The sequence below is a fragment of the Phaethon lepturus genome, unplaced genomic scaffold, assembly GCF_000687285.1.
Source record: "Phaethon lepturus isolate BGI_N335 unplaced genomic scaffold, ASM68728v1 scaffold14889, whole genome shotgun sequence".
In the NCBI taxonomy this organism is placed as follows: Eukaryota; Metazoa; Chordata; class Aves; order Phaethontiformes; family Phaethontidae; genus Phaethon; species Phaethon lepturus.
In genome coordinates, this window is record NW_010562925.1 from 6,702 (window position 1) to 24,887 (window position 18,186).

Genomic DNA, 18,186 nt, shown 5'->3' on the forward strand with positions numbered 1-18,186 from the left:
TTTCCCTGAAACACTTTCTGGTATCTTCTTGGCTTCTAGTGTCTATCCTGGTCTAATTTGTAGCTCAGAATCTATTTAAATCCTCCTAGGTCTTGAAACTCATGAGAGGTTTTCTGGGAGGACTGTTCATCTGAGTAGAATTTGTGTACACAGGATCATCAGACTTTGAAGAAAAATAACCTGAGCAAGTAAACAAACACAGGGTCAGATGACTTAAAAAGGGCAGGGGAAAAAATATAGAGTAGCCCAGATAACTTAAAAAAACCTCAACAAAACCCAACCCAAAATTGTGGGCAGAAGATAATAGGAAAACATAAAGCTGGAAGAAATCCTGCTTTAAAAACCACACAGACATAATTTGAGAAAAGAAAGGGAGAAAGAGATGGCCAAAACAAGAAAACAAGCAAGGAAAATGGAAAAGAGAAGTAGAACATGGGGGAGAGAAAATCGGGAAGGGATGGAGAGAGGGGAAAAAACTTTATGTGACCTGAAAATCTATACCCTGTTTTTCTGTTTGCAGTATTTTTCTGGTGAATGCTGCCAGGTTTGTTAATGTTGCAGAGGAGAGAAGGAGGTTAGGCAGATGAAGGAAAAGGGGAACTATTGCACAAGCACTTGTCCTGTACTCTCCATTATCCACCAGAAAATGCTAATGGTGTATTTAAAGGAGGTATATGATAGTCTGTAACTTAGTTTTAGGTCAGCAAACCTTAATGTTTTTTAAATGTATGTTAATGACAACAGTTTTCCTCACTACTCTCCTTGTTTTGTGTTTGTTGTCCATAAGTGCTTTTCCTCTACAGAAGCTACAGTATATATTTTTACTCACTGTTTACTTAATGTTGCCTTTGTTTCTAAAGAAGGTAGTCACAGCTGACACTGACAGACTAAAAACCTAGCAGTACCAAAGGAATTCTGTTTTCCTTCAGTTTTAGAAAGGAAAAAAACCTCATAAAATCATGTTGCCCTGGAGTAATGTTTGTCTTGCTTGGGTAAATTCTCAGTGTTAAAGCTTGTTTTCTTGATACTGTGGTAATGTATTTTGAAGATGCTCAGCTAAATCTGTTGCTGTTCTTAGTGTCACGCTATGTTTTGCTGTTTAATTGTAACTCTTCTCCAAGGCACAGATTGGCAAGAACTGAGCTTGCTTTAATTTAATTGGGTTCTTGCTAAAATTGTTACATGAAACTGGCTTGACCCTCTCCCAGAAGCCTGGGAAATTCAATTACGCTCTTTGAATGCTCAAGAATGAGCAATGCTGCTCCGCTTGTGAGCACAGAGTTAAACAATGGTTTTAAACAGAACTTCTTGGAGGGGAGAAGAAAAGCAAAACCAACACATCTATTTGGAAAACCTGAACAATTCAAAGTACACAAGACTACTGCTGCCAAGACTGTGTTGGCAACAGTCCTGGCCAAATCTTCTTCTAGCTGTGAGTAACTGGTAGCCTCTCATTGCTCAAACACCAGTTGGTGTTTGAAGCTAGAAGAGTCCAGCTGAGGTACATACTGCCCCACAGAGAGCGTTTAGTTTCTAGGCTCCTAAAACTTATCCCAGCTTAAGCAGTCACTGTACTGCTGTTGAACAGCTTTAGGCTGTCGATCTTTCCTAATTCCTCCCTCTTCCTTACTGGGTTCAACACTAGCCCTTCTGTTCCACTTGGCTGCCTCTCAGCACAGCCCACATGGTATTTTCATTCTTTTAGAAAGGGGTCAATCACCAGAATCCATACAAAGATGTTACAACAGAAGGGAAACTTCCTGAATAGAGGTGTTTGGGTTTTTTTTAAATTTTTATTTTCTTCTCAAAAGGCTCTCAGAGCCTTTTTTGCCTAGGGCTTCTTAGTGACAGTGTTGCAATCTGTGGCAGTGAGTTGGGGTAGTATTTTTCAAACCGTGGGTCAGGAAGGACTAGGAGGTAGTTAAGAGTTGCTCACAGTAGCCAGCAGACAGTTTTAATTGTTGACAACAGTTCATTTTCTGCAGGGCAAGAAGTGAGCTGCTAATTACGCCAGATTTTCACTCCTCTCTCCTGGAGGAGCTGAGTAGGCACCAGCAATTAAAGGTTGTTACCTGTTCTCTGGGTGGTATCATGCTTTTGTGGAGAGAATAAAGGGGGGAAAAAACTTACTTTCTTTTTATTTATTCAAATAAAGATCCCTAAGGGAGGGTGACCTTTCAAAAAGTTTGAGAAATGCTCAGTGTGATCTCTCATCCTGGACACAGATCAGGAAAAATTTGGATATTGAGACCATATTTTCTGCAACTTTAAACAGTACTGTTATTACCGCGAATGCCCCAGGATGTTCTAAACTGCTGCAAATTGGGTCTGGACTGTTCCAGTCATCTCCCATTACTTTCCAGTAAATACTAATAGTGTCACTGTAGCAGTGAATGGAAATTCCTGGAGCTTCTTGAAGGAGTGTTTCTGGGTAGCACACCCAGAAACACACATCCATAAAGCACATCCATGGTTTCCACCTTGCTTCCTGCAGTGCTGGCATGTGAAAAGCAGACGGGTGATGCCACAGGCATTTTCAGATTTTGAATACTCCTCAGTTGCTGTAAGATCCTTTAGGTGGTGTTGCCAGCTAGCATGTTAGAGTCAGCCTGAAAGCAACTCTAATCTAGCACGGCAGAACAGAAAGCACTGGTGAGCTTTTACCTTTCCCTTTTCCCCTGTCCTTGGTGGTCCTGGACAGTGGAGTGAAAAGGGGAGCTGCTGAGATATTCCCCAGAGCTTGTCCTGCTCTCCCAGGGTCAGTCTGTTGAAGGTGATTTACCAGCTGAACTGACTGCATGTGGTCAAAGCAGTTCTGTAGCACAACTACTTTGACAGTAGTTCTGCTGCAAGTGCCAGCTTATACTAATGCAACTCTTCTCTTCCTTCCACTCTCTAAACTAGACTGACAGAAGTTTTGCCAGGAGACTTTCTATCTGCAGTGGGAATCGTGCGCATGCTAGGCGCTTTGGCGGCCTCGACTGCTTCACTTTCATAGTCAGGCAGGTAACTAGTGGTGGAGCAGCCAGAACTCTGCAGTCTTTCTCCTGCAGTGCATTGGTAGCTTGGCAGGCCAGGGACAGCAGCTGTTTTGAGTGCTCCCTCTTCAGATAAGAGCCAATGATGAGATTTTATAGGAAATGACAGGAAAAAGCAAGGGTGGGCTGAGTAATCACACAGCTCATGCTAGTTCTTCCACTTAAAAATTTCAGGCCTGGCTAAAGACCAGTATTTGCAATTAATAATCAAACATGCATTTTCATTATCGTGACTGCCTGCAATAGGCTGAATAACCCTGACTTAAATATTTACTTGTGTATGTTTTTCTAAATGTCTCCCAAAGTAGCTTTGCAAACTGTTCACAAGGATTGCTTTGTGCTTTGCTGATTGTTCTGCCTCTGAGTATTTATCAAAATTGTGCTGCCAAAAGCTGGCAGAGAGAAACGATCCAGCTTGGAATTTAGCTTGGATCCTACAGCAAACATTCTTGCAAGAAAACTCCTTTCTTGCAAAAGGAGTTTTAAATGAACATGAGTGGGCAAGGACTTGCTTCTTGTTTTCCTGCAAAAGATCCTTTGTTTAGACCATTCCCTTTAGTTGCCTTTTAAAGCTGACTAGAAGAAAAGAATGCTTTGAACAGAGCCCTTGCCTGAACTCCATTTATATGCTTAACTGTTGTGATCACGGGGACAGAATTTTTTTTCTTGTCAAACCAATTAAATTAAGTGCACATATTTTTTGTAATTTATGTTAATATTTATTTCATAATTCATCAGAGGATGAAGATGTGAATTAGAGGAATATGAATGTGTACAACACCTGTAGAAAAGAAACATGTTTCTAGGACCATGACTTTGCACTGCAGTAAAAAAAGTTGAAAGGCATTTGCTAACAGCCAGACCAGAGAGCTCATTCTAGATGGATTCTCAGGAAAAAAAACAATTTCTTGCCCACAGGGAGTTTGTTAGATCGTTAAAATGAATGTGGTTTGAATGGGATCCTGAAAGTCTAACTCGGCTGAAGGCTTACATAGTTCTAACTTGAGATTGCTCCAAGGTGGTGATGTTTAACTTAGAAGTGACTGTGAACAGAAGACCCAGCTGGCAGATTGTAGGAATACTGACCCCCATGTGAAGAACAAGCTGGTAAGTTGCTGATACAGACTCATCATGAAGCTCCTGGGACCTTGTCTGAGGTCACTGACCTTCAGAAAGAGGATGTGTCCAAATCTGTTTGGAGACCCAATTGCCTCTCCTTGAATGAGGGTTAAACTGTTTCTTATAGCAAAGGTTGATTGGGAGAGCCAAGTCCATTCCTATAAGGTTGAAATACCTGTTACAGAGCTCTTTTGCAGATATTTTTGGCATTTATACAGGTGGAAATTGTCTTAAGCTGCTACATATATTCAATTCAGTCAAGCTTATGGAGCAGTAGAATCACAGAATCATAACATAGAATCTTTGGGTTGGAAGGGACCTTTAAGGGTCATCTATTCCAACCCCCCTGCAGCGAGCAGGGACATCTGCAGCTAGATCAGGTTGCTCAGATGCTCAGAGCCCTGTCCAACCTGACCTGGAATGTTGCCAGGGATGGGGCATCTACCACCTCTCTGGGCAACCTGTGCCAGGGTTTCACCACCCTCATGGTGAAAAATTTATTCTTTATTTCTAGTCGAAATCTGCCCTCTTTTAGTTTAAAACCATTACCCCTTTTCCTATTGCAACTGGCTCTGCTAAAAAGTCTGTCCCCATCTTTCTTCTAAGCCCGCTTTAAGTACTGCAATAAGGTCTCCCCGGAGCCTTCTCTTCTCCAGGCTGAACAACCCCAACTCTCCCAGCCTGTCCTCACAGGAGAGGTGTTCCATCACTCTGAGCATTTTTGTGGCCTCCTCTGGACCCTCTCTAACAGGCCTGTGTCTTTCCTGTGCTGAGGGCTCCAGAGCTGGACGCAGGACTCCAGGTGGGGTCTCACTAGAGTGGAGTAGAGGGGCAGAATCAGCTCCTGGTGATTCATCACCACCTTGACCTGCTGGCCACGCTGCTTTGGATGCAGCCCAGTAGGGTTACAATTGTCTTGAGAGACCAACCCTAGATGTGATCATTTGTGGGGTTTTTTTGTTTGTTTTTGTTGTGTTTTTAAAATTCAAACTGTGGCATGTCTGGGGGCTATGACCAAGGTCAGAGTTACATAAAACTGGCATTTTTTAATAGTAAAACCTGTAACTACTTCAGCATTTACAACCTGTATTTTGCTACTGCTCTTACTTTGATACTCACAAGCAAGTCTGACTAAAATTTTTCGTGGAATGGTATGTCTCCTGTACTTTGGCCTGAGGATCAAGACAAATTTGATCCATTCATGTGTGTCAGTGTTTCATCTGATTCAAAGCAAAGTCCCTCAAAGTAGTGATAAAAATCAACAGTCCAGGATTACAGATATCAGTGCAGTGCTTTTGCTTTTTTTTTAATTCTGTCTGAGGCTTTAGAACTAGGCATGTGACTGTCATCAGGTTTTTTATTCTTTTGAAGCTACTTGGGTTTGAAATACCCACTCAGCTGAGCTGCAGACGTGTTCTGTGTTTTCTGCTCTGCTACAGGTGTCCTTGCCTTGCCATGATTTTCCTTGTCAGGAGCTTTGTTGGGCAGTTAGCCAAAGTGAACAAAGTGCTCAAAAGCCACCCAAGGAAAATACAGCTTTGAAAATATTACTGCTTCTCCAGGCAGTTGCAGATTAGAGTATATTAGATATCTGGAAAAATCTATTGAGTGAAATTTTACATTTTTTTCCTTCTAAATCATGAGAAAATTAAATTCTTTAATAAGAATAGGACTGGGACCTAGTGAACTGGGTGAAAGTTTGGAGACTTTGGGCTAGAAAAGCCCAGTGGTTATGGACCTGGGGACCTAGGCCACAAGCATTTGCTGAAAATGACTGTGCCTGATGCCCATACACAAAAATGGGCGCCAGTCTTGGCAGCGGGGAGCCTTAGCTCCCACCGTAGCTGCAGCAGGATCTCGCGTTTTGGTGAAGAAGTCAGTATACTTTGTCCAGCTCCCAAGAGCTGACAGATCTGCTGGGCTTAGCATGTCAGTGGGGATGTTTAACCCAAGGAACAGCAACTGTGTTTTGTCCAGTAGCCTGACAGAACTGGTGGATCTAGATTAAATGGCCTCTGCAGGCTGAGGAGATTTGAACACCTTTGGAGAGTGCCATAACTGCTGGATGGGAGAAGCCAAGCTGGTGTAAGGAGGTTAGCAAGAGTTCTAGAGGGAGAACCAGCAGAAGGTCACCTAATTAAGAAGTCAGTGCTTTGGAAGTGGGCAGGGGAACTGTGTTACAGTCCCTCTTTCTGGGGCTTTTTAGATAGTTTTCAATACAATCGTGACTGAAGAAAAATGATTAGAGGAGACAAGGACCTATGCTGCTGGCTGACCCTAGGACCTCCACTGCTTCCACAGTGAAGGTGGCTTGTGCCCAGCCAGCATGAGGGCATTGGCACAGTGTGTCCAACCTTGGCCGGTTAGAGCCAAGGCTGCCGTGTCTGCGTTGTTGGGGCGTAGCCACACCCTTTGGATGCAAACTCTGAAAGAAGGCTCTGGAGTAAAAATACCAGTCTGACACGGGTCAGATTGGATTGGTGCCTCTGTCTTGCTCTCAGACAGAATCCCATCTGGTTTTCATATACTCTCTTGACCAGCTTCAGGGATACTGTGCGCTGTTGCTTGTCACGACTGCCCTGAAGCACGTCATGCTTCCTGTGTGTTGCAGAAAGGGATGGCTGCAGCCTGGATCAGCCTCCCAAATCAGGGCTGCAGTCTGGGGTTTGGGCAGTCAAAAATTAGGATTCTATCAATTTCAAGTCCTTTTTCAGATGGTCTTCAGCTGTGTTATATCATGGTTCCCCATCTATAAAGTAGGAAAGGTATTTATTTTGTATTACACAGAGTGTGGGGCCTGCTTGTAAGGTGCTTTGGCTAGGGGAATAGTATGTATCAATTATTGTTATTTTGATTAAATAGAGATATCTGATGTGTTGTAGTTTAGGCTGGAGTTATAAACTAGACCTATCTTTAATCAAGTGAAGGAGGAGTCATCCCACCTAAGTTGATATAGATGGCTACAGCTGAGAAGGTTGTCCTTGTCAGGGGGGGAGAAACAGCGAGTCTTAAGGCGTGATCTGTTTCAGACATCTGCTTCAGGATGAGACGAAAGGTGCCCTAGGCTGCCATGACTGTAAGGGGACTATCTCAGCTGTAGATATCTGCATCAATTTAGATGAGATGATGCCTGAGTCATATTACTAAAGGCAGATCTGATTTGCAACTTCAACCTGAGCTGATAGCTCTTGATGGTGTTCTCTACTAATAGCTATTTTGTGCTCTGTGTTTTAAAAATACCATGGAAATGACAGGCTGTGTGACAGTCAGAGCCTGTACTGGGTTTTGCTGTCGGCCATGCTGCAGGCTTAGTCTGTGGCATCCAATAGATTCTTTAACCTATTAGTATTTCTGTTTCCATGCAAGGCCGAGAATCCATGGCTACTGTGCTCACCTGCTTAAACTGGTGAGGGGGATGAATGTGCATAAAAGTATATCATGGGGCAGCCCTGGTAGCACAGAGGCTTTGAATTGCATAAAGGTGGTTGGCGAGCTGGCCATCTCGCCAGATCTCTCACTGGGCATCAGAAACTTTTGTGGCTCTTATGATCCTGGTGCTATAAATTACCTGAGTAAGCCCACATCATTTAACACATTTTTATATCTAGCAAACTAGTAAATCTAGGCAGCTTGCAGCTTTTCTGTTTCACTTCAGCATTTATACACCCACTTCAATGTAGAAATGAAGCAGCATAGCCCAATGTACCGTTAATGCAGAGTGGCATTTACCTGCAGGAGGTTATAACTAAGTGTTTTCCCTTGTTCAGTGGGCGTTTTGATGCCGGTAGCAAGGTGTCTGAAAAAAAAATGGAATGACTTGGCCAAGAACAATGCAGAAGGATCTCAACTCAAAGCATCCTCTTCCATTTAGCGGGTGCAATGTGACAATGCTCTTCATACCCATTCAGGATGAGCCTGGAAATTAAAAGGTTACCTTCCTCGGGCTAACTGTATAGCTCTCAGTTTTTGTTGGTGCTGCTGGTCATTGATTCTCTTTCCTCATTGAGATGTAGTATTAATGCCATTGCTAAAACAGCTTAAAAGTAATAGGGTGTGACATTTCAAAGTACTGCTGGCTTTTAACAGTGGTATGTGTTTTTACAAGCTCCTGATGTTTGGCTATGAAAACTGTCCCATGGGCCAAGTTCTGCTGGTAGGAAGTGTGGCATGCACTTCTCCAACAGGGCTGGTGGGAGCTGCATCCAGTGGTCATTTGGTCTGCCAGCATACAGTTCTTACAGGGGTTAGCATAGCCCCATCACTGTAGTGCTTTGTATCTTAAAATACCTTTCATTTCATGTTGTTGTAACACAGCGCAGAATTTTTTTTTTGCGCAAAGCTCACTTACACTTTTTGGGAACGGAGTGATGCCTTTTGGGAATGGGAGTGGAAATGTGAGAGCGTGGAAAACATTCCGACCTTACAGATACAGAGTGTGCAAAGAGTGGGGACCGAAGGTTTATAATAATCTAAGGTGGTGGAAGAACCAAGACCCTTAGAAGTGACCTAAGAGCAAGACCCATGTCAAGTTGATTAGTCATTTGTTCTGCAGTTGGTTTCCTGGAGCTATTTGAGGAGCGTAAGGAGTTAGTGCTCTGCTGGTCATTTGAACCTTCTGATGTGTGTGTCTGGACACCAAACAAGGTGTCTTTACTCCTTATGCGAATTCTGTTTCTTTACGGGCTGTGGGATGTCAGAGTTCTCCCTCCTACCTCTCCATCCTTTTCATACAGAGATTGCTGCAAATCCATGAAACTTACCTCGAACTACAGCACATGGATTGCTGTGAGAGCATGTGGTGACTGGCTGCCTTCACTGCACCACCTTCGGATGGCAGGTGTTGGGAGGAGTATGCAACCAGAGCTGTATGTAATGACGGCTGTTAAAACCTTTATTTCCTTCTTGTTAGATGGACATAGAATGCAAGATTTTTCTCTGCGCTCTGGAGACTTTCCTTGCTGAGCTGCCAGGCTTTGGGTGGTTTGTTACTTTTATAGTCTTGCACAGGTCAGTTATTTTCTCTCTGTCTGGGTTTCCCAACTGCAATTCTTCCTTTTGTCTGTCCTTTCCTCTGTCGTGTCTGAGTGGAATAAAGACCAACCTCCACCACTGGTGAGTTCACACAATGTGCGGGATGACTACTGTAATGATGCATCATTCTTTGGGATTTATAGACAGAGTTGCTCTAAACACACAGCGGAAGACAATCTGATTGAAGATGTTTAAAAACTGGCATAAAGATTTTCCACAGTCTGAAAAGACCTGTGGAAACGCAGATACAAAACCATATCAAGGAAGAGTTAGTGTTTCCAAATACTGACCTTGTGCAGACTAATCGTGTTAAATCCTGGTTTATGTTGCATAGGATTTTAATTTTTACGTTACTTTTTTTTTTTGGTTACTCAAAATTGTTATGAAATTTTTGTTGTACTTAAAACTTACAATCTGATAAGAGTTCTTGTCAAATATGCTTTGCAGAAACTAAACTGAAGGGGTTTTTTTGAGCCTGTATTAATGTAACTAATTATGGAAGTAGGGTTAGCATTGTTAAGCTCACTGAAATCCTGCCTGCTTGCACCAGCAGATGGGCTAAGTTTTTAACCTTCTGAAATGTGGGAGCTGTTTTTAAGGCCCAGAAGTCAATGGGAGATGCGATTGTGAAGAATGCAAGGTTGGTTTTGCTCACCATCCCTCTGTTTCAAGGTGTAGTTGTTGCTCTTTGTAACAGACTGTTGAGTTGGAAACCGTGACTTCACATGAGTCACTTCAGTGCAGTTCTCTCATGAACGTGCCTGAGAGACTATTGCTGATGTTTCTTTCTCTTCCCTTCAGCTAGTGAATCGGCACTTGTATTCAGGAAGCGCGGACAGGACAGTGAAATGCTGGTTAGTAGACACTGGGGAGCGAATCCAAACGTACAAGGCTCACAAACACAGCGTTAGCACTTTGAAATACCACGCTGGGATCTGTAAGTTGCCTTTCCTATGTTCAGCAATCCCCTGTCTCCTTTTTGATGTTTATCTTTGAACAAAGATTGCTAATAGACAATACTGTAAGTTTGAAGGCTTGTGAAATTGTCACTTTTTTCAGCTCCAGCATGTTTATGTTCAGTATCAGATGTTGCTGCACTACTCCATGTGGGAAGCTTAGATCTTCCCTCCATTTTCCACGTCCCTCTTCAGGCTAATGAAGAGGCAGGTGCTTTATTTCTGTTACTAAGGGAAGCGGCTTAAATCCTGAGCTGTCTGTGGGTTGTTTGTATAGCTGTGGTTTAACCTCGCTGGTCTGATGTCTGTCAGTCTGCTCCTGCTGCGTACTCGGGGACAGCAAGTGCTGCTGCTGGATATGCAGCCCTGTGCCTGCCTCTGCTACCTTGTAGGTACTGTGTAATGGTAAACCTCATCACATCTCAGATGCTCACTGCTTCTTTGTAACAGTTAGGCTTCCTGTTCAGGCTCGGACTACCTCCTAGGTTCATTTTCCACAAGTTCTTTTCCCTTTATCTGTCCTCTTTCACCTGTTTGTTCCCCAAACCACCTATTTGCAGTAGCCATGCAGTGCATGCCTTACTAATGCTCGGGACTCGGTTCCCTTACTTTCAGAACTCCGTTTAGTAGCGGTATCTGTACATAACTCTCTACTGTTGACATAACAGTATATTCTGACCATGAAACCTCCCTCTTTAAATCCCTCTCTTGGCTGGCTTTCCTCCTGCACGTCGTCTATCAATTTCTGGCTTCGGGTTACAAGACTGTGCCTCTGTTTTTATCAGCCTGAACCTCTCTGTGTGTCACCCTGGTCTTACCCTGCCACTGATGTTAGACCTGATGTACCTTCATTTGCTTCCCAAACAAGTACTTCCCTCCTTCAGGGTAACTGGAATGGCAACGCCTGTTTTAAGCTCATCTAGAAATTTGCAACGCTTTTCTGATTTCGATTTCTGTACTTCGACTATGGAGCGAACATGTAACACCACACAAATGGTTGCTATTTAGGCCTTGATATCTCTTTTGGCACATCATCGGTGTGATGGTGATAAATGGCTGACAGATGCAAGATGGTACACATTAGAAGAAAGTCGTACCTGCACAGGCAGATGACAGTTTAATGGCAGTTGTCTAGCACCACGCTTGACATGGCTGACTGACCACATTCATAACCCAGTAACTGAACTGACTTCTTAATTATGTTTCGAAACTTAACATGTAACCAAGCCCGTAGGTAGATTTTTAATTTCAATCAGGAAGCATTTTTTTGGTCTTCCTTTCAGCATTAGGCCCGCAGCACTACTTTTCTCCATTAAAACAGTTAATCGTAATTTATGGTTCATTTCCATTTCTCCTCACCTATATTGCAGGACCACCCCACTCTCCCCTACCTGCAGGTTATAATTTCTGCTGATTTCAGCTTTTGCAGTTGGATAGAAGTCTGAAATGGAAGGGGAAAATGTCTGATCTTACGCTGCACCCTGAAGTTGTTACTGCTCAAAGATGCAGGCGGGTAGGGCAGAGGAAACGAACCAGCAACTTTAATCCAGGATTAACACTGGCAAACAAAATACTGATTATTTTGTGTGTGTGTTTTCCCCCTTTTAATTATATAAAGACGCAAAACAAAACATTGAATTCATCAAGCCTACCCAAAGGCAAGATAACTGCGCTAAGCTGATGTTGGCCTGATCCAGTGAGGAATCTTCATGTCTGGGTGGGACATGAAGAGACTGTCTCCTTCATTAATGAGACCTCCAGAGCTCTGCATTTTGTCAGTGTTGATCCTGCTTTTCATGCAACTAATATAGACTTGACCAGACTCTCCAAAACCATCATAAAGAAAGTTTAAGCTCAGGCAAAAGTTTCATTATGTGATGCCACCCCCACCAGCCCTGCAGCTTTCTCTCTCTTCCCCCTCATCCTACCACCCTGTCCCTGCCATACGCATGCATTCTTTTTCCATAACACTATTTTTTTCTTAAAATGCAGGCTATATTGCTGCATTTAGCCAGACCTGTGAAGAACATCCTGATAGTGTGATAGAAGTGTTCACAGAGTTATTTAAGATCTCATTTTAAATCAAATGCAAAAGTACTAAAAGTGTCAAACAGGGAGAATTGAATTGTTCCACTTGAAGGGTAGAAAAAATGTCATGGAAAAATATTAGGGACTTGTTTGAATAGAATTTAGATGTATTTTAATTCTTGAAAGAGCAAATTTTCCCTTAAAATTTGATTTATATACTAGGATTGCTTGCATTATTGTAATACATCGATTACTTATTTACGCAGCATCTAATAGTTTTGTTTCAATTAGAATTACAAAGTAAGGTTCACTGGATGCAAAATGTTGGAGCCTGTGTACCTTAAAATTACAGCTGTTTACCTCGGGCAGATCAACACTGTTTGTCTGTTCTGTGTCTTTCAAAAATGTGGAGAAAATACTTAAATATAAATGATGTTTGTTATGGTTCATGTCACATTTCTTTCCGTCTTCTTGTGCTGTTGTAATCTCAGCTGAGAAGTGGTAACTTTCTGTTAGAAGATCTTAATTCTGTTGCTTACTATCCCATCAGTACCCAAAGGCTCCTTGCCCCAGAGTTTAAGGTCTAAATAAGAAAATATAGTAGAAGAATGAGAGGAAAAATGTATGTGTGTTTCCAAAATGGCTTTATAGGGTACAGGGAGTCCAGACAGATCTGAGAACTGAGCTTTATATCATCCAAATGTGTTTCTAGTGGCTTTCCTCAGTCTGCTTGTGTAATCAGTAGCATGGGGAATATTAAAGCTGGTTCTCAATCTAATTTACTTAATGATATTATGTTGGTTATCTCTCCTACAGTATGTGCACAGTCATTTAAAATTTAATGTGGTTTATATTTTTTCATGTTGCAAAAACTCCAAGGGAACATTTAAAACCTGTTCTCCCTCCCAAGGCTCTATGAAATTTAAGTAAAAAGTAAAAATGAATTGTTGATTTTTTTTTTTGTTGTTGTTGTTTTTGCTTGTTTGTTTCACAGGTGGTATATATAAGCATATATTGAAATGCTAAACCTGGCATTTAAATCGGTTCTTCTTTGAAACTCAGAGGTGCAAAGAGACTTTGGAAATCTAGAGTGACAATTCAAAAGGCATAAAGGATGTCTGTCAAAAGCAAAATCCTGGTAGCAATAGCTAAAGTACACTGACAGCTGCACAGTGAAAACAGCTCTTAATAGGTTCCTACTCTCTGCATGTGTGTAATAGCATTAAGTGATTTCCATTCACTGGAAAAAAATAATCTGTACCTTGTTCCCTGCTTTACGTCGTTGTTACTCATTTGCAGAACGGGATGCAATGCTTTTTCAGGATTGTGTTGACAATTGAATTTATAGTGGCCCATTGATTTGGGCCATGATAGTTGACATTGGTTTTCCACATCCAGATGTTTCTTTACACCTCCAGCAGAAGGTGTACCCAGCCTCCTGCTGATTAATTTGAAGTTGAAAAGCTGATGGCAGTAGATAGCTTGTTCTTTTGTCTCTTGTAGTCCTGAATTTACTGGTGTGATAATTTCCTCACCTTTCTTTAGGAACCCAGTGCCTGACTTTTCCCAAAAGAGGAGGAATCTGTTGTCTTCAGGCACTTCAGTTTTGTATAAATCTTTCCATGCCAGTGGCTTTTGCAAAGACATGAAATGCATGGAGCATTTACATATGAATATATTGCTTTTTGCAGTTATGAAATACTTACCTCTAGATAAATTTGGGGTGTCTAGGTTAAGTGAAGGAAAGTGAATGTTTATGAAAACAGTTTGTAACCCTTAAAGCACACAGATGTGCTCCCTTTTGTGCATATTACCACGTATAAAATCTAAATATTCAACACTGTCTTACACTTTTTCCAGATGCAGCAATTCTTGGGATCTGATGTGAAGATCCTGAAATGTTGAGAAATTGCTCTTTGAACATGTTGAGATACCCTAAGGAAACTTGATGAACAGTCAAAATCCCTGGTCATGCTTCATTTACTTAACACCCCCCACACACCTTGTAGCACATGTACAATGTAGCACACAGAATACAAGAGCCAAAACCCTCAAATAATTCTGTGCCATACTGAAACAGAGATTATAGCCGGGCCTTGAATCACTTAAAGGCTCTACTGCTTGCAAAGATCCTAAACTACAGGATTTAGCTGAAAGAAATCTACCATGCTGAAAGAATTTATAAAGTTTCTTTGTAAAGCTGCCTACATGTCACTCACCTCTGAGGACAGAAGATTTAACTGTGGTATTTCAACAGAGACAGCTATACCTATTGATAGTAAGCTTATGGTTGAAAATGAGGGGGGAAAAAAGGGTGTTTTGATGAAGCTAAGGCTAAATTCATATTATTAGTATGAGAGGTGGTAACACTATCACTGTTTGCAGCTCCACTGTACAGATGAAGTGTCGAAGATACTGTAGCACTGAACGGAAACCTGGAAATAACTATGGTAAAACAAATGGAAGGCTTAGTGGAAATCCTTAAAACCAGACTTGAGTTAAATTGCCTGCTTAGAATTACTGAGGCAAGTTTAGGCAGGGAAATATATGTGGAAGAGAAGAGCATAAATAGATATTTGATGTGTGTGGAGTGAAATGCTGATGTATGTAGGAACTTCAGGCCTACGGCAGTTCGGTGTTTTGAAAAATACGAATGAAAACAAGCGTGCTGGGGTCAGCAAAATTAAAATAATCTGAACTCACTCTAACTGAGCAGTGAGTCAAGCCTAAAAATGATATGTTTTAGGTACATTTTTAACTCACATGAACTGACCTATGTTGTGTGGTTGCATTGCAGTGTTCACAGGAAGTGGTGATGCCTGTGCAAGAGCTTTCAATTCCAAGAGTGGTGTCCTGCAGAAGATCTTTCGAGGGCATAAGTTCATCATCAACTGCATCCAGGTCAGGAGGGGGTTTCTCTGCTGGGATTTCTCACTTCTGATTGCTCCCTCATTTGTTTTGTGGGAACTGGTGTGGCTGCTGTTCTGTGTGTCTTCGGTTGGATGTTGTTTCAGGGTAAGACAAAAAGTAACAGACTTGAATATTCCTTTTGTCATTTTAGACAAACTCAATAAGGATAGGTGAAACCACAGAATGAGACCCCAGAGACAGTCCTGTGTCTGTGGTTGGAGGTTTTTCAGGTCAGGTTAGACAAGCAACAGTAAGAAATGAGACGGGTGTAACCAGTCCTGCATAGGGGCAGGGAATGGACTCCGACCTCATGAGACCCCTTCCATTACAAGACACTGATGATAAGTGTTTGCAATGCTCTGGGCAGAAAATAAGTTTCTGCCTTATCCAAGCAGAATAATATATAGCGTTATACCCCTAACCCCCCTGGGCACGGCATCCCTCAACAGTTTAACAACGGCTTACTATCCTTTCTGATCTTGGTGAAGAGCTAGCGGTGATTTCCATATGCTACCCTGTATATAAACATTTATATAAAGTATTGCCATCAGGATCTCTTTTTCTGAAGATACAAAGATGACAGAGAAGCTCTGTATTGATGTCTGACCCACATCCTACCAGACAAATAGAAGAATCTCTGCCACTGGCTTAAAAATTTTCTGAAAGTGAATTAAGTCCCTGAAAAGTTGCTTGCATATTGTCTAGGTTGAAGTGATACAGGCATTTAAAAGTTAAAAGAGGAGGAATTGGTAACCCTTGGTGGCAATGCAAAAACCAGTATCATGCAAGGAATCCTGGGGGAAAGGTTTGAATCCTGGGATGCTTTGTGCATTTAAGAATCCACATCTCCCTGCATCAGGATCTTGGTAAAAGCTGTGAGCAGGATGAGGATTTTGATTAAGAACAAGTGAGACACTGTAAGTATTTCTGGCAGGCTGACAGTCGAAAGAAAAAAAGAGAGGAGAGAAAATTCCTTTTGGAGTTGATCCCAAGCGTACAGAGTTGTAAATAGGGTTGTCTTTTGTGTATTTTTATGAATTAGCAAGTGGCTAGTTGGTCTTACACTGCACACTCTTGGGTATTGACCAATTGGTTGTGGAGCAGATGGTCACCTGGATGTATGTATCACCTGATAGACTCACTCTGTGCAGCTCCCCAGTATTGACAAGACCAAAGCTTGGCTTTGTACTTGATTTGTAATTTTGTTTCCAGGTGTACAGGGAAAAAAATCCTGGGAAGAGAGAGGGCTGAGAAGTGGTGACCTTGATATGATCTCAAGTATATTAATGAGGGATGGGTGAGGGATGAGGGGGCTGTGGTTGAGCAGTGCTTGTGTGGTGCCTCGTGCTGGTGTAAGCCAGGCTGCCGGTGCGACGCTGGCTGTCACAGCCTGCCTCTGGAGACTGCGCGTGCCCGCGGCGCACAGACCGACGCACGCAGGGGACGCTGATCAAGACCCATGGCTGGCTTGTAGGGAAGGGTGAGGACAATTGGAAACATTACCAACAGCAGCAAATATTTCATTAAGGAAATGAAACTACAGGGGGGAATCAAGGTTAAATTAGTGCAAGTTTGGAAGAACAGCAAATTTTGAAGGAGGAATTGTACCTATAACTTACTGCAAAGGGAGAAGGGAAGTGAGAAGGAAAGCATTCCTGACCTCCCCACTGCCCACTGATGCCTATTTTGGTGCCTCCGTAAGCTTTGTCTTCCAAACCAGCAGTCTGAAACCAGCACAGAAATTCCCAGCTACAGCCTACTCTGACAGTGAGTTTAGTTCCCTGTTGCTTTTCTAGTGGGTTTAGGTTATAAATAACTCTTGCTGTTTATATTTTATGGCTGTCTGAAGTGGCTGAGAAATGAGTCCTGACTTGGTAATGTCTCATCCCACTTCAGCAGCTTTTGTGATAATTTATACCGGCTCTTGCGATGAGCTATCAGGCCTTAAGTGTTAGGATCAAGCTGTGTTTGCTCTGATTTTTGGCAGTTTGATTGTGCCGATTCTGAGCTGTTCCATTTGGTATTAAATGTGACCCTGTTGTTCCAGATCCATAATGAGTTGCTCTACACAGCTTCCCACGACGGCACACTAAGGATTTGGGACATCCGGGGCATATGCAAGAGAAATAAGCGGCGTTTGAAGAAGGAGAGGTCTGCCCAGGGCAGGAGCTCTCAGAAGGGAAGTCTGTCTCGTCTCTTTAACAATAAAGTCGGCTGTATGGTACAGCAGGAAAATGGGGAACACGAGGCCGTTGAACTAATGTGACTGTCCAGAACAGGCTTTCCATCGGTGACCAAAGCCGAACCTTTTGTTTTCTGCACCACTGTGTCCATGCAAACCCGAACTTGAAAGAGATGGGAAATGGCTTTGCTTGAATCTCTTTGTCAGGAGCCAGGATTCTGTGACTGCCAGATAGACTCAGGTCAGATATTGCCGCTGCGGAGGACCCTCAGCCGAGCAGTACTGGGGTTAGGAGGGACAGCAGTGTGGTTCAGGTGACGTACCTCTGTATGAAATTAAGAACTTTACTTAGTTACAACTGCTTGTTTCCAGTTCCCTCTGGCACAGAGGTGTTGCACACTTCTGCCTGTCTATTATCTAATGAGAAATGTTTTCTCCTGTTCCTGTTGCCCACTGACATGCCCTCTGCTTGGCCGAATGTAAAAGTGAAAGGTGCCCTGCAGTACCACTACAAATTCAATTTTCACAGCTGACCTTTGGGTCAGTTGTTTTGCTGATCAGACCAACTAATGCAGAATGGTATGGCTCAGCAGCAGGAGTTTAAAGCAGACTGGACACCTCTCTGTGAATCTGGGAGTAGTAGGACAGAAATTAATTAATTGTTTTTAACAAAACATAAGCTAGAGACCAATCTAAACCTCAGACCTTTTGCACCCAGGTCAGCTGTTTGCCAAGACACAGCAGTTCTCCTCTCAGCAACCTAGCAGGTTCTTTTGGTATCTTTTAGGATCTCACACTTCAGCAAAGGAAGCATCGATGGCCTCACACGTTCTTCTGTGCGCTGCCAGGGGCATGTGCTTCCAGCCGCCTGCTTACCCCCAGGCGCTGTCCCCTGGCTGGGAAGCTTCTGGTGGGCTCCTCC

General features: G+C 42.6%; 1 protein-coding gene across 1 annotated transcript in view; it reads left to right on the forward strand.

The window, feature by feature from the left end:
• WDR86 (WD repeat domain 86) overlaps nucleotides 1–17,348 on the forward strand; it is a 23,676-nt gene extending 6,328 nt beyond the window's left edge. The window contains exons 4-6 of the mRNA XM_010294452.1: nucleotides 9,990–10,125; nucleotides 14,970–15,073; nucleotides 17,130–17,348. Coding sequence (XP_010292754.1) covers nucleotides 9,990–10,125; nucleotides 14,970–15,073; nucleotides 17,130–17,348 — 459 coding nt within the window. The remainder of the gene's footprint in view (nucleotides 1–9,989; nucleotides 10,126–14,969; nucleotides 15,074–17,129) is intronic.
• Nucleotides 17,349–18,186: the final 838 nt, after the last annotated feature.